At 38.8% G+C, this 14,037-nt stretch overlaps 1 protein-coding gene and 1 non-coding gene across 2 annotated transcripts in view; both read right to left on the bottom strand.

Moving 5' to 3' along the window:
• LOC127411154 (tetratricopeptide repeat protein 27-like) overlaps nt 1–14,037 on the bottom strand; it is a 126,787-nt gene that overhangs the window by 108,603 nt on the left and 4,147 nt on the right. Inside the window, exon 2 of the mRNA XM_051646513.1 lies at nt 8,563–8,740. Coding sequence (XP_051502473.1) covers nt 8,563–8,740 — 178 coding nt within the window. The remainder of the gene's footprint in view (nt 1–8,562; nt 8,741–14,037) is intronic.
• LOC127411604 (U1 spliceosomal RNA) lies at nt 3,607–3,770 on the bottom strand. Its single transcript, XR_007892316.1, has one exon. It is a non-coding gene; the product is annotated as a U1 spliceosomal RNA (small nuclear RNA).

Below are 14,037 nucleotides of genomic sequence, written 5' to 3'. Positions count from 1 at the left end.
AAAGGTGAAGGTTCTGGAGTGGCCATCACAGTCTCCTGACCTTAATATCATCGAGCCACTCTGGGGAAATCTCAAACGTGCGGTTCATGCAAGACGACCAAAGACTTTGCATGACCTGGAGGCATTTTGCCAAGACAAATGGGCAGCTATACCACCTGCAAGAATTTGGGGCCTCATAGACAACTATTTCAAAAGACTGCATGCTGTCATTGATGCTAAAGGGGGCAATACACAGTATTAAGAACTAAGGGTATGCAGACTTTTGAACAGGGGTCATTTCATTTTTTTCTTTGTTGCCATGTTTTTTTTTATGATTGTGCCATTCTGTTATAACCTACAGTTGAATATGAATCCCATAAGAAATAAAAGAAATGTGTTTTGCCTGCTCACTCATGTTTTCTTTAAAAATGGTACATATATTACCAATTCTCCAAGGTGTTGGGACTCATGTAGTCAGACAGAAGACAAAGGCAGGTCTAACACAGTCGTAAAACCTAACTCAGGCCCCCACATAACAAGTCGTAAATCTTACTGATAAAAACCGCACCAAAATCAAACAAAGGGAGTCCAAAACAGACTACAAATCCCATGAAGCCTTGCTCACTAAAGGATCGAACTCTCAACTCTTATTGGATGAGGTACACAACAGAACGTACCTCAACCATGACATCATCAGGAGTAGAAATACCTAATAAATAAGGTTTTTGCTTGTACAGTTTACGGACCGCCATGTCCGCTCATTATTAATACTCAGGGTATTAATTATCACGAATTTGATTTGCTGTATTGTGGTCCAACCACATTGGGCTGTTGTGCATTTCCGCTATCGCGGGTGAGACCGGCAAACTGAGTTTATCCATTAAAGAATCAAAGAACATGGAACGGTTTACGAGCCGTCCACCGCGTCTCTGAGTGAAACTAACAGCTGCTTTCTCTCCCACGATCGCGAAATCGGCTTTGGGGCCATCACTTTATTCTCTCTCTCTCTCTTGTACTAACCACACGCACGCACGCACGCACGCACGTCAAACTTTGTTATATTACAAAGAGAAGTGTTTTGGTTTGTTTTGCATACACCTGTGTCATGCTGACGGGATGTCAGTGCTCGGATTCAAGCCTTCATTCATTGTTTTTTTTCCCGAAAATCGATATTCTTCGGATGTCGATTTTCCTAAAAACAATCTAATATTGAGACTGTTATACTATCTGGTTATTAGTCCCTGATTCCAGGGTGGTGCCCCGTCAATGCTAATCCTTATTAATATTATATTGATTTTTGATAATTGATAATTATCTTTGATGATTGTTGAATTTGAATGATCAATAAGCTAGTGTTAATTTTAATTAATGTTTCATTGACATTAATGATTAGTGATTATCTTTGATAATTGTTGATTTAAAGGATTAAAAAAAAACCTAACATTGATTCTCATCAATGTTCTATTGATTTTAATAATTATCTTTGATAATTATTAATTATTGCTAATAATCAAACCCGCTCCTAAACGTAGCGCACTACATTTACTGGAGCCCCATATGAGGTTTTAATGAGTTAGATTAAATTAGTTTAAATATTAATTAATAACTAAAGAAATAATTACCAATTATTTCTGATAGTAACACTGATCTAAACAACCAGTAAAGCCCTACAAAGGGTATGTAAAATTTAGCACAACTGTAAGTCAGCAGAAAAGTAATCCATAAAACTCCAGTGGTTAAATCAATATCTTCAGAAGCGATGTGATAGGTGTGAATGAGAAAGAGAGAAACAGATCACCTTCACATTCTTCTTCTTGTGTTTTTGGTGATTCACATTCTCTGCATATCGCCCACTGCTGTCTAGCAAAAAAATGACAAATATTGATCTGTTTCTCACCCACACCTATCATATCACTTCAGAAGATATGGATTTAACTACTGGAGTCTTATGGATTACTTTTATGCTGCCTTTATGTGCTTTTTGGAGCATCTACATTTTGGCCTACAGAGCTAACATATTCTTCTAAAAATCTTAATTTGTATTCTGCAGAAGAAAGGAAGTCTGGGATGGCATGAGGGCGAGTAAATGATGAGAGAATTTTAATTTTTGGGTGAACAATCCCTTTAAACACGTTTTATCTAAAATCAGGTCTGCCACAGCTATACTAAAGAACAGAACACAGCTGCACACAAACCAGAGAACCGAACTTACAAAACATGTCTGAAGAGTTTGTAGTCCAAGAATAGATGTATTTCTATGCCCAGCCTTATTTTTTTTTTTTTTAGCCGGAGTCCTCAATCAAACTGAAAGAGATCTGAAAACTTAATCAGTTAATAACTTACAGGGCTTGACAATAAGGACTGCCAGATGGCCCAGGGCAAGTGTGAGAAAGATTCGGGCCAGTTGCTAGAACTGTCACTTGACCAGTCGGGCCAGTGCTGCATTTATAACATTAGTGCAAGAAAACAAAAAGCGAGAGAGCACAAAAATTACATGGAGCGAACGAAGTCTTCTAACCGAGGACCAAGCACGAGTATATTTATCTCGCAAAGACACGCAAATGCATAATATACTGGACGCGCCAAGGCACAGTCGTGTGCACGCACAAGATCGTGCAGACACCGAGCGCACTCTCCTAGCACTGTCCTTGCTCTTTTCCAAGTGTCTTAGCAGCAGCTATTACCAATGTGTAGAAAATAGCAAGAAAAAAACCCACTTAATGAATACTGTAGTGGGATTTATCATCCTGTGCAACACCAAGTATCCCCGCACATTCCGTGTTCACAGTGTGCGAAATCCCCACATTTTTCGTTTTTACATGTTGGTGAAAATTAGTAATCCACACGTTGGAACACAAGATATCAACAGTTTCGTTCTACAGGACTGAAAATCCATGTCTCTCCGTGCATATGTCTCATTATCATCTCTCTCCGTGCAGCTTAGACTGTTTAACATGCATGTGCTCTCGTAAAGGGACAGAGCGCAAGTTTTATTCCCACTGTTAAAAAACACATTTTCTCTCATTAATTCGCCTTTAGAGATGAAGCGCCAAATAAGACGTAATAAACTTTGTTAAACCCCAGTTATACACGTGTCTGGAAATCACGAGCTGCTCAATATCCAAAATGTAAGTATACATTTAATTAGGTAATGTTTCAAAACATAAACATTAATTCAACATGATAATGCCGTTTGATATGAAAAGAAGCAAGATCACTATGGCTATTAGGCTATTATTATCAGAGCTGTTCAGCTGCAGGGTGAAGATGAATCTACTTCATATCATCCTCATAAAACACCTGTTACATGTCTAATTTCTGGACCATACAGGTATTTTTGTTTTTGTTCTTAATAATAATTTAATAATAATTTTATTTATTTATCACACATTGTACATTTGCACATATACAGTGAAATTATTATTTTTTTTTCACATATCCCAGCTAAGCTGGGGTCAGAGTGCAGGGTCAGCCATGTTACGGCACCCCTGGAGCAGATAGGGTCAAGAGCCTTGCTCAAGGGCCCAACAGTGGCATCTCAGCAGTGCTGGGGCTTGAACCCCCGACCTTCTGATCAGTAACCCAGAGCCTTAACTGCTGAGCCACCACTGCCCCTAAACGAACGACCAGGGGAGAGCGCGGACGCAGTCCCTCACTACCAGAAATTATGCAGTCGAGATTCCCACATTTGGGGAATTCGCAGGGATCAGCACAGCCGAAGCGCAATGGCCTAGCCTCGACCTGGGTAAACCACCTTCATGATCATAGTGTCTCCCCTACCAGGTAAGTATATCAGTCAGTGTTGGTCTTGTTTGGGTTGTCTGATTTCATGTTATATACACATTGTTAATTCACAGATTAGGCCTAATATCTACCTACTGTATATTACACATCACTACCGATTTAGTAGCAAGTCTGTTCTCTCAGCCAATAATCAGATCTTTAACTCAAAAGTTGCATGACAGCATGACTAAACGGGTGACCGAATACCCATCATCTCCTCCACAGAACTCTTGGCTTAAAAACACGTGTAAATGGCAGGACGGCTGAGGTTAATATGATGCGTTTATGAATTTATATCTGTAAAGCGCATATATGGGATTACATAAGGCATAAATCATATCTTGCAAATTATAAATGATTCAATTTTGGGGGACATTGTATTTTTTACTTTTATTCTCCCCTATTCCTCCCCAATTTGGAATGCCCAATTCCCAGTGCTCTCCAAGTCCTCGTGGTGGCGTAGTGACTCGCCTCAATCTGGGTGGCGGAGGACGAATCTCAGTTGCCTCTACGTCTGAGACAGTCAATCCGCACATTTTATCACGTGGCTTGTTGAGCACGTTACTGAGGAGACGTAGCACATGGCGGCCCATGCTATTCTCCACAGTATCCACGCACAACTCACCACACACTCCACCGAGAGCGAGAACCACATAGTGACCACGAGGAGGTTACCCCATGTGACTCTACCCTCCCTAGCAACCGGGCCAATTTGGTTGCTTAGGAGACCTGGCTGGATTCACACAGCACGCCCTGGATTCAAACTCGTGACTCCAGGGGTGGTAGTCAGCGTCTTTACTTGCTGAGCTACCCAGGCCCCTGGGGGACATTGTATTAAAAACATAAGATATGTAAAATATATTTATCTTCGGACATATTTTTTAAAGCCATGATGGTAAAAACATTTGTCATTTTTGTGTTGGGGCCAGTGAAAATTTTGGCAGGGCCATTAAAAATCTGAAGCACTGGCCAAACCGGGCCAGTAGAAAAAATTCTTAGCGTTGAGCCCTGGCTTAACCAACAGTGTTCATGAATGAATGGAACTCTTAAGGGAACTGGTCTCAGGACAGTTTGAAGAGCACCTTATTTTCAACCTTCCTCTGTATACAGCCTCCAAAGGCAGCATTTTGCAGTTTTCGGACGCAGCCATAAACAGACGAGGCTAAAGGCAACCACAGTCACACCATTTCCTAACCTGACGGCAAACGGCACACGATAAAATGACTGTATGGTACTGTATCTTTTCATTGTTATTCAGTGTTTTTGTCCTAACTAGCCGTGACGAGCGACAGTACAATCTGCTGTATGCTTAGTGTGTATTTTCGACATCAGGCTTTGTAACCCCACCCGCTGTGAACAGACAGTCCAAAAACTTTCTAATAACAGTATATTGAAGCCAGCATATCATGAGACAGTTACAAACTACTTGATTTTGGCAGAGAATGTCACACCTACTGAATGTTTCACTGAGGTATCGCTCTCTTCAGACAGAGGTTCAGAATGAAGAACAGGGGACAGACATTCCTGCCTAGAGGCCTACTCTATCTCTGTTTGACTGAATACTCCAGTTAAAAAAAAAAGAGGCTGGGCATATAAATGCATCTATTCTTGGACTACAAACTCTTCAGACATGTTTTGTATGTTCGGTTCTCTGGTTTGTGTGCAGCTGTGTTCTGTTCTTTAGTATCGCTGTGGCAGACCTGTTTTTAAATAAACAAAACGTGTTTTCGCTTGAATGCCCCATTCCGCCAGTGGGCTGCATGAGCTACTGGTCTTGTGCAGTCTCATGAAAGCACAGAGGAGAGCAACGATCGGTCAACAGTTTCACTATATAATACATACGATTTTGGATTGTTTCACACCAAACCTAATCGTATGTTTTCATAATGACCATGAGTCTCATGGAATAATTTATTAGACTTCTGAATCATACATTTGCATCCTTTTGAAGCTTGAAGAGGTGGTCACCACAAACTGCCATTGTATGGCATCACTGAGCACAAAATTTCTCACAATTTCTCCCTTTGTGTTAAGAAAAAGAAAGAAAGTCATATTGAGTTATAACACAGGGGTAAACAATGATTGAATTAAAAATTTTGGGTGAACTATCCCTTTAATGTGTTCAGAATGCGTCACTGGATTCTGAAAATCCTTTTAGGCTTTTTGGGGGTTTTGTGTGAGGGCATTGTGAATTTCTCAAAAAATATGAAGAAAGTTTGATTTCAGTTTAACGCATTAAATGGTCAAATAATAATAAAATAAATTATCTACATAAAAACAAGAACAGCGTTTTCAACAGGGGTTTTCAAAGAAGGGCCCATGGACCCAGAGGACCAACAGAAAAAAAAAGAAAAAGAATTTCAAAATGTATTTTAGGACTGTCCAATTTTTGTGCATTTTTTTTATTATTTTGACCAGTTGTAATTTTCTGCAAATAAATGCTCTAAATTACAATATTTTTATTTGGAATTTGGGAGAAATGTTGTCAGTACTTAATAGAATAAAACCAAAAAGTTCATTTTACTCAAACACATACCTATAAATAGTAAATCCAGAGAAACTGATAATTTTGCAGTGGTCTCAATTTTTTCCAGAGCTGTGTAAGTATGTGCAATTGGTTTGATTCTGTATTTTTTGAGAAAATGCAATTGTTAACGCGGACATGCCATCCATGGTTGCTGGACTACTGTGTATACTGTTATTTCCTTCCTAATATATATTAACAATTTCTTCATGTTCAAATAAATTACTAAAATTTGATGACTAAACAGAAATCGGAAGAAACTGCTATCTACCATTTAAAATACAATATATTTTTAGATTCTTTTTTACAAAGTTAAAGTTTAGTGTGAAATTGAGTATTGTGCTAAATAAGAGTTTATCATTTTTTTAGCAGTTTTATGTTTGTTATTTACTATATTAAATTGTGTGATATATTGGCATTGTAACAGCCTATTAGCCATCCTGCTCTCTGGATATCAGCATTGGCAATTAAAAAACCCATATCGGTCGATCACTAGTAATGAATCTCATTGTGTAGTTTGCTCACCTTTATAAATAAATAATAATACAGGACAGAGAAATGAGAACGCACACCAATACAACAGAGAGGGAGACAAAGAATGAAAGATACAGAGAACAAAAAAAACATTACATACATCTCCTGCATTCAATAGTGCACAAACATCCATCTACCTCCATCTAGTTCTCTCAACAGAAAACATCACTCTCTATTCAACCATTGCACTCATCTAGAACCTATTCCCCCCTCTCTTAGAGAGCTCACAATGAGGTCTATAGAAAGAAAAATAAAAGGAGAGAAAGAGTGATGGAGAAGTGGAGAGATGAGAAAACAGGCATGGCTGAGGAGCGCAGCACAACACCTTTCCTCAACTCATTCATTCTCTGGAGAGAAAGGATGTTAAACAGTGCTTATCGAAAATTATAATTCATGGCTGTAAGGATGGGGAGGGTGTTGGAACCCTTCTGTATGGTTTTGTTCATTTTTTACATAATAAAAATCTCAACTGAGCTGCAGCGACCAACTGCTAAACTCCACAATGTAAGTTCCATTGTAACTTGCAGTGTAGACAGCTTCCTTGAATATAACAGCGCGTTCCAGTTTTGTTGTGATGTGTTGCACAGTCTCTAGGTTAAGGAAGCTTATTACTTTTATACAAGAGCAGCAACAGTATAATGAAGTTATAACAGTATAATGAACACGTATAACATCACAGAGAATTCCTACATTTGCTCCAAGGTAAATCAAAGCTAATCACTTTAACTTTTTCCATTCGGTCTTACTAAATGTTATTGTAAATAAAGTGTTCACAGCAATAAAGTGTGTTAAGAGATGTCATGAGCAGTTCTGTTCACTAACACTAGTGTTATCAGGTGTGTAATCACTATCAAATTATGCTTTTCTCTTTTCAAGTGACTGTGATAATTGTTTGCTTCAATTCTGATTCACAGTCTCCAGTTTCCAATCAGATTCCTGTATAATTTAACTAATTGTTTTACAAAACAGTCAGATAAAAATGCCTTGCAATGTCACTCTTCATTCCAGCCCAAGAATATTATCCATTCAGTTTATTGGCAAATCTCCCATTCATTCTTATGGGAAATTCTGTAAAGCTTGTCAGAACGAGCAAACGGTAACAAAGTGGGGTGGAGCTTAGCAAAGTGTCAACTGATGTGCGGACAAATTGGCTATCGTACAACAATTTCAAACATTGTTTATCCAATTATATTTTAGAGACAGAAATATCCATTTAATATTAATGTATTTACAACCTCATTAAACCTGCTTTTAATGACATGAAATATGACAGACCTGAGGATGTAAATTCCATTATTGCAATTAAGGAATTTATTACAATCTCCCAACAAAAAATCTTTCACAAAAACATTCCATTTAAAATACACATATGGTCCAAAAGAATCTCAGTGGTGGGAATAACTAAACTAAACCCCAGTTTAATTGTTCATACATAACTGAGTTTTACATAATTTCATTAAATTTTACATAAGTTCATTAAATCAATCTCTCAATTAAATCAACCAATAAAAGAACATAAATGAGCCTGCAGAAATTAGGAACGTATAATGAATGTAAACGAATACATGCAAATAGTTACTGAACATCAAATAACTCCAGGGAAATTGCCAATGCTCATAAAAGAAAAATTATAATTATACTATGCTGAGTTAATGAGCTTAAGTGGTACAGAATATCACAGCTAAACATTCATTACAAGTACAATCCAAAGAGAAATCAAAGAAAATTCACAAAGTCCTCACCTGTCACTCCTCTGGTCTTCAGTGGCATTGCTCAGGTAAGCAAGCACCCGTCTCTCCAGATAAGTCTCGATGCTATCATCCTCTTCAGGAACACCTCCCAGCAGCCCCTGCACAGCAGCACTGAAGAGCACGGCCTCAAAATCTCCCTCAAACACCAACTGCAGCAGTGCCCCACCATCTGGATCCAAACACACACAAACAGAAGATCAGACTTGCTGAAGACACACTCAGACACAATATGTTGGTTCCCAACTTCCCATTAGTTTACATTTAGCGAAAATTTTCATGTGTGAGCGCCTCGACAGAGAAACACAATTCTCGCATTTTCATATTCTAAAACTGAAGACCCGAACATTCTGTTCTAGAGAACTTTATTCTAAGAACTCAACTCAGTGTTAGTAAAGACAGGTGCATGTATGTGAAGACTAGCTTTGACTTCAGGAAAAAAAAAATGACTCCATTTGGTAAGAGAAACAGAGAAATAGAAGCTCATCAACTTCACAGAAATTCACTTCCAGCAGACACTAGGAATGTAATATCATATTAATACTTCGATTACTTAGTCCGAGGCATTGATATATTAACATTAGAAGCCTAATTTGTGCGTTCCAATTCACTATCAGTTGGCCTTCTGTTAAATGTAGTCTGGCGCAGTGGCAGCATAATAGAGATTATTCTTTGACTTCAAATATATATTTATAAAATAGTTTAAAAAATGCAGAAATTCTGATTTCTGAAAGTGTGAAAGACCTGTTTGAACGTGCTGCTTTTCTGTTACGGAAAATTTGGTAAAAATACATTTGGGCAAAAACTTGGCCAATCTTTTTTTATTGAAGCCCACCCAAAAGTAATTTCCTGGCTATGCCCTTGGTTTGACGTAAAATCTTTGGGAGACCACAAGGGGGTGATATAACATTTACTGTACTTAGAGTAAAACTGAAGGACATGTCAATGCGATGTTTGCAGGTTAGTGTAAGAAACTGGTGCAACTGCGCAAATAATGATTTTTTTATTTGATAACTTTGATCATGATTTGGGTCGAATTTCATGGAAACTATGCAAGTTGCTCTCCGAGGCGCTGCAGAATTTTGAGCAGCCTCTGAAGTCGTAGCTTTGTGCTGTACACCTGTACACCTCCAGTGTGCGACCACCTTTTGTTACCCTGCCGCTCACAATTTCCCAAAGTCCTGGCACCAACAATCATGCCATGGTCCAAATTACTGAGATCACATTTTTTCCCCATTCTGATGGTTGATGTGAACATGAACTTGAGTTCCTGACCCGTATCTACATGATTTTATGCACTGCTGCCACACGATTGGCTGATTAGATAATCACATGGATGATTGTTGGTGCCAGAAGGGCTGGTTTGAATATTTCTGTAACTGCTGATCTCCTGGGATTTACACACACAACAGTCTCTAGAATTTACTCCAAATGGTGCCAAAAACAAAAAACATCCAGTTGTGGTGAGAAGAATATCATCTCAGAATGCTATTCTGAGATGCGGGCTGACGCTGTTTTGGCGGCACGAGGGGGACCTACACAATATTAGGCAGGTGGTTTTAATGTTGTGGCTGATCGGTATAATATATATGAATGAAAGAGAGAGAGAGAGAGAGAGAGAGAGAAATACCTCACACTCTTAAAAAGCTTGAAAATCTAACTTGACTGTGGTTTAACCAGATATCTTTTATACTGAGATAACAACCTATGCGTTTTTACCATAGAAGAGACCGTGGCGTATAGGCCTGTCGCAATAATCATCTGATCGTGGTTATTTTATCTCATTATTAGTTATCTGACTTAACAGCGATTATTGTGTAATTCAAATTCCAATCACATTTTAATGCCCAAATAAGGGAATTTTAGGTAAATCTATAAATGCCATCAATGGCACGTTTGTGTATCATTCAGTTAAACTCTGATCATCAATGAGCAGCTCCAGTGAGGAAGAGCACGTGGAGCGTGTGAAACCAGGCTTTAAGTGCGCAATGTCAGCGAAAATATAAACGATCAAAAATAAACTTTGATTGTGAACGCAGAGAGCTCCGGATTCACTTTAAAAGATCGTGTAATGGCAAATGTTACTGTTTATAGCGGGTTCATACACACAGTCAGGGGTGTAAAGTAACGAATTACAACTACTCTCGTTACAGTACTTGAGTATGTTTTTCAAATTTTTTCTACTTTAAATACAAATAAACAATAGTACTTTTACTTTTCCTTGAGTTGATTAAGTATTCAAATTTGCTAGTTATTCACCACAAAGTACAAAAAAAAATACATAATATTTCTGAATTTTTGGGAAGAAGAAATCAGCAAGTTAAGCACTAAATCTGTTTATAAACTAAAACACGCTGTGCGCAGAATGACGAAAGCCCGCAGGGCACACCATCATGAGCACAGCAGCTTGCATAAACCACCGGTGTCCTCTCTTCTCTAGCTTCTCCAAGACTTTCTGCCGTGTCACTCTACAAGAACTGTAATACTGTGATTTTCTGCATATTTCATTTTATTCTGGAAAGGAGCCATTCATTCAGGTACGAGGGAACCGTCTGAAAATGTTTAACCCTGATTAAACTTCACTTGTTAAGCTAGGCAATGTTTTAACTGTGTCAAACATTAACACAATGTAGTTTGACATATATGTGGGGATATCTTGTTTACTTGCTACTATATGTCTAAAACAAATTTTTTAAATACCTTAGAAAGATACAATGCCAATTGTTTGGAAATTAATGGGGACTCGGGGCAAAAATGCCACCGAAATAGACAAAAATATCCCCGAAAATCAAAATATGGGGGCAAAAAAATTCCCATGTTTTATTAATAATATCTGATATAGTTACAATCACATACATTGCAATCTTCTTTTGACTTTCACTGAACATAATTTTTTTTCCTGCCATCCGGTTCCTCACACCATCACGTGCATAAACGGGCTCTCCACTTCTATCACATTTACATTTTACATTTATGCATTTGGCTGATGCTTTTATCCAAAGCGACTTACAGTGCCCTGATTACAGGGACAATCCCCCTGGAGCAACCTGGAGTTAAGTGCCTTGCTCAAGGACACAATGGTGGTGGCTGTGGGGATTGAACCAACAACCTTCCACTTACCAGTTCAGTGCTTTAGTCCACTACACTACCACCACTCAATCCGCATCAGTTTGGCATTTTACTCCCGCGTTAATTCCGTATCCGTTCGCCCCTCTTGTTTAAAGTAAACTGTCCTAGCGGGTAACACTCGCTCACGGTGCTGTACTGTACTTCCCTGCCCTGTGCTGTTGTTTATCTATCCGAAAGCCTTACCCGCTAGAGGCCAAAAGTGCGCATGGGATGGATGTTATATAAAGAAGATATAATAAACAATTCCTGACATTTAATCATAGAAAACATTCTCTGTCTTAGGTCATTTAGGATCACTAATTTATTTTAAGAATGTGAAATGTCAGAATAATAGTAGAGAGAATGATTTATTTCAGCTTTTATTTCTTTCATCACATTCCCAGTGGGTCAGAAGTTTACATACACTTTGTTAGTATTTGGTAGCATTGCCTTTAAATTGTTTAACTTGGGTCAAACGTTTTGGGTAGCCTTCCACAAGCTTCTCACAATAAGTTGCTGGAATTTTGGCCCTGCTGGTGTAACCGAGTCAGGTTTGTAGGCCTCCTTGCTTGCACACGCTTTTTCAGTTCTGCCCACAAATTTTCAATCGGATTGAGGTCAGGGCTTTGTGATGGCCACTCCAATACCTTGACTTTGTTGTCCTTAAGCCATTTTGCCACAACTTTGGAGGTATGCTTGGGGTCATTGTCCATTTGGAAGACCCATTTGCGACAGAGCTTTAACTTCCTGGCTGATGTCTTGAGATGTTGCTTCAATACAGGTGCATCTCAATAAATTAGAATGTCGTGGAAAAGTTCATTTATTTCAGTAATTCAACTCAAATTGTGAAACTCGTGTATTAAATAAATTCAGTGCACACAGACTGAAGTAGTTTAAGTCATTGGTTCTTTTAATTGTGATGATTTTGGCTCACATTTAACAAAAACCCACCAATTCACTATCTCAAAAAATTAGAATACATAATAAGACCAATAAAAAAAACATTTTTAGTGAATTGTTGGCCTTCTGGAAAGTATGTTCATTTACTGTATATGTACTCAATACTTGGTAGGGGCTCCTTTTGCTTTAATTACTGCCTCAATTCGGCGTGGCATGGAGGTGATCAGTTTGTGGCACTGCTGAGGTGGTATGGAAGCCCAGGTTTCTTTGACAGTGGCCTTCAGCTCATCTGCATTTTTTGGTCTCTTGTTTCTCATTTTCCTCTTGACAATACCCCATAGATTCTCTATGGGGTTCAGGTCTGGTGAGTTTGCTGGCCAGTCAAGCACACCAACACCATGGTCATTTAACCAACTTTTGGTGCTTTTGGCAGTGTGGGCAGGTGCCAAATCCTGCTGGAAAATGAAATCAGCATCTTTAAAAAGCTGGTCAGCAGAAGGAAGCATGAAGTGCTCCAAAATTTCTTGGTAAACGGGTGCAGTGACTTAGTGGTTTTCAAAAAACACAATGGACCAACACCAGCAGATGACACTGCACCCCAAATCATCACAGACTGTGGAAACTTAACACTGGACTTGGGCTATGAGCTTCTCCACCCTTCCTCCAGACTCTAGGACCTTGGTTTCCAAATGAAATACAAAATTGCTCTCATCTGAAAAGAGGACTTTGGACCACTGGGCAACAGTCCAGTTCTTCTTCTCCTTAGCCCAGGTAAGACGCCTCTGATGTTGTCTGTGGTTCAGGAGTGGCTTAACAAGAGGAATACGACAACTGTAGCCAAATTCCTTGACACGTCTGTGTGTGGTGGCTCTTGATGCCTTGACCCCAGCCTCAGTCCATTCCTTGTGAAGTTCACCCAAATTCTTGAATCGATTTTGCTTGACAATCCTCATAAGGCTGCGGTTCTCTCGGTTGGTTGTGCATCTTTTTCCTTCCACACTTTTTCCTTCCACTCAACTTTCTGTTAACATGCTTGGATACAGCACTCTGTGAACAGCCAGCTTCTTTGGCAATGAATGTTTGTGGCTTACCCTCCTTGTGAAGGGTGTCAATGATTGTCTTCTGGACAACTGTCAGAGCAGCAGTCTTCCCCATGATTGTGTAGCCTAGTGAACCAAACTGAGAGACCATTTTGAAGGCTCAGGAAACCTTTGCAGGTGTTTTGAGTTGATTAGCTGATTGGCATGTCACCATATTCTAATTTTTTGAGATAGTGAATTGGTGGGTTTTTGTTAAATGTGAGCCAAAATCATCACAATTAAAAGAACCAAAGACTTAAACTACTTCAGTCTGTGTGCACTGAATTTATTTAATACACGAGTTTCACAATTTGAGTTGAATTACTGAAATAAATGAACTTTTCCACGACATTCTAATTTATTGAGATGCACCTGTATATCC

The sequence above is a fragment of the Myxocyprinus asiaticus genome, chromosome 20 (assembly GCF_019703515.2).
Source record: "Myxocyprinus asiaticus isolate MX2 ecotype Aquarium Trade chromosome 20, UBuf_Myxa_2, whole genome shotgun sequence".
Lineage (NCBI taxonomy): Eukaryota > Metazoa > Chordata > Actinopteri > Cypriniformes > Catostomidae > Myxocyprinus > Myxocyprinus asiaticus.
Note: the sequence above shows the minus strand (reverse complement) of the source record. Positions and strands in the feature narration are given on the sequence as shown.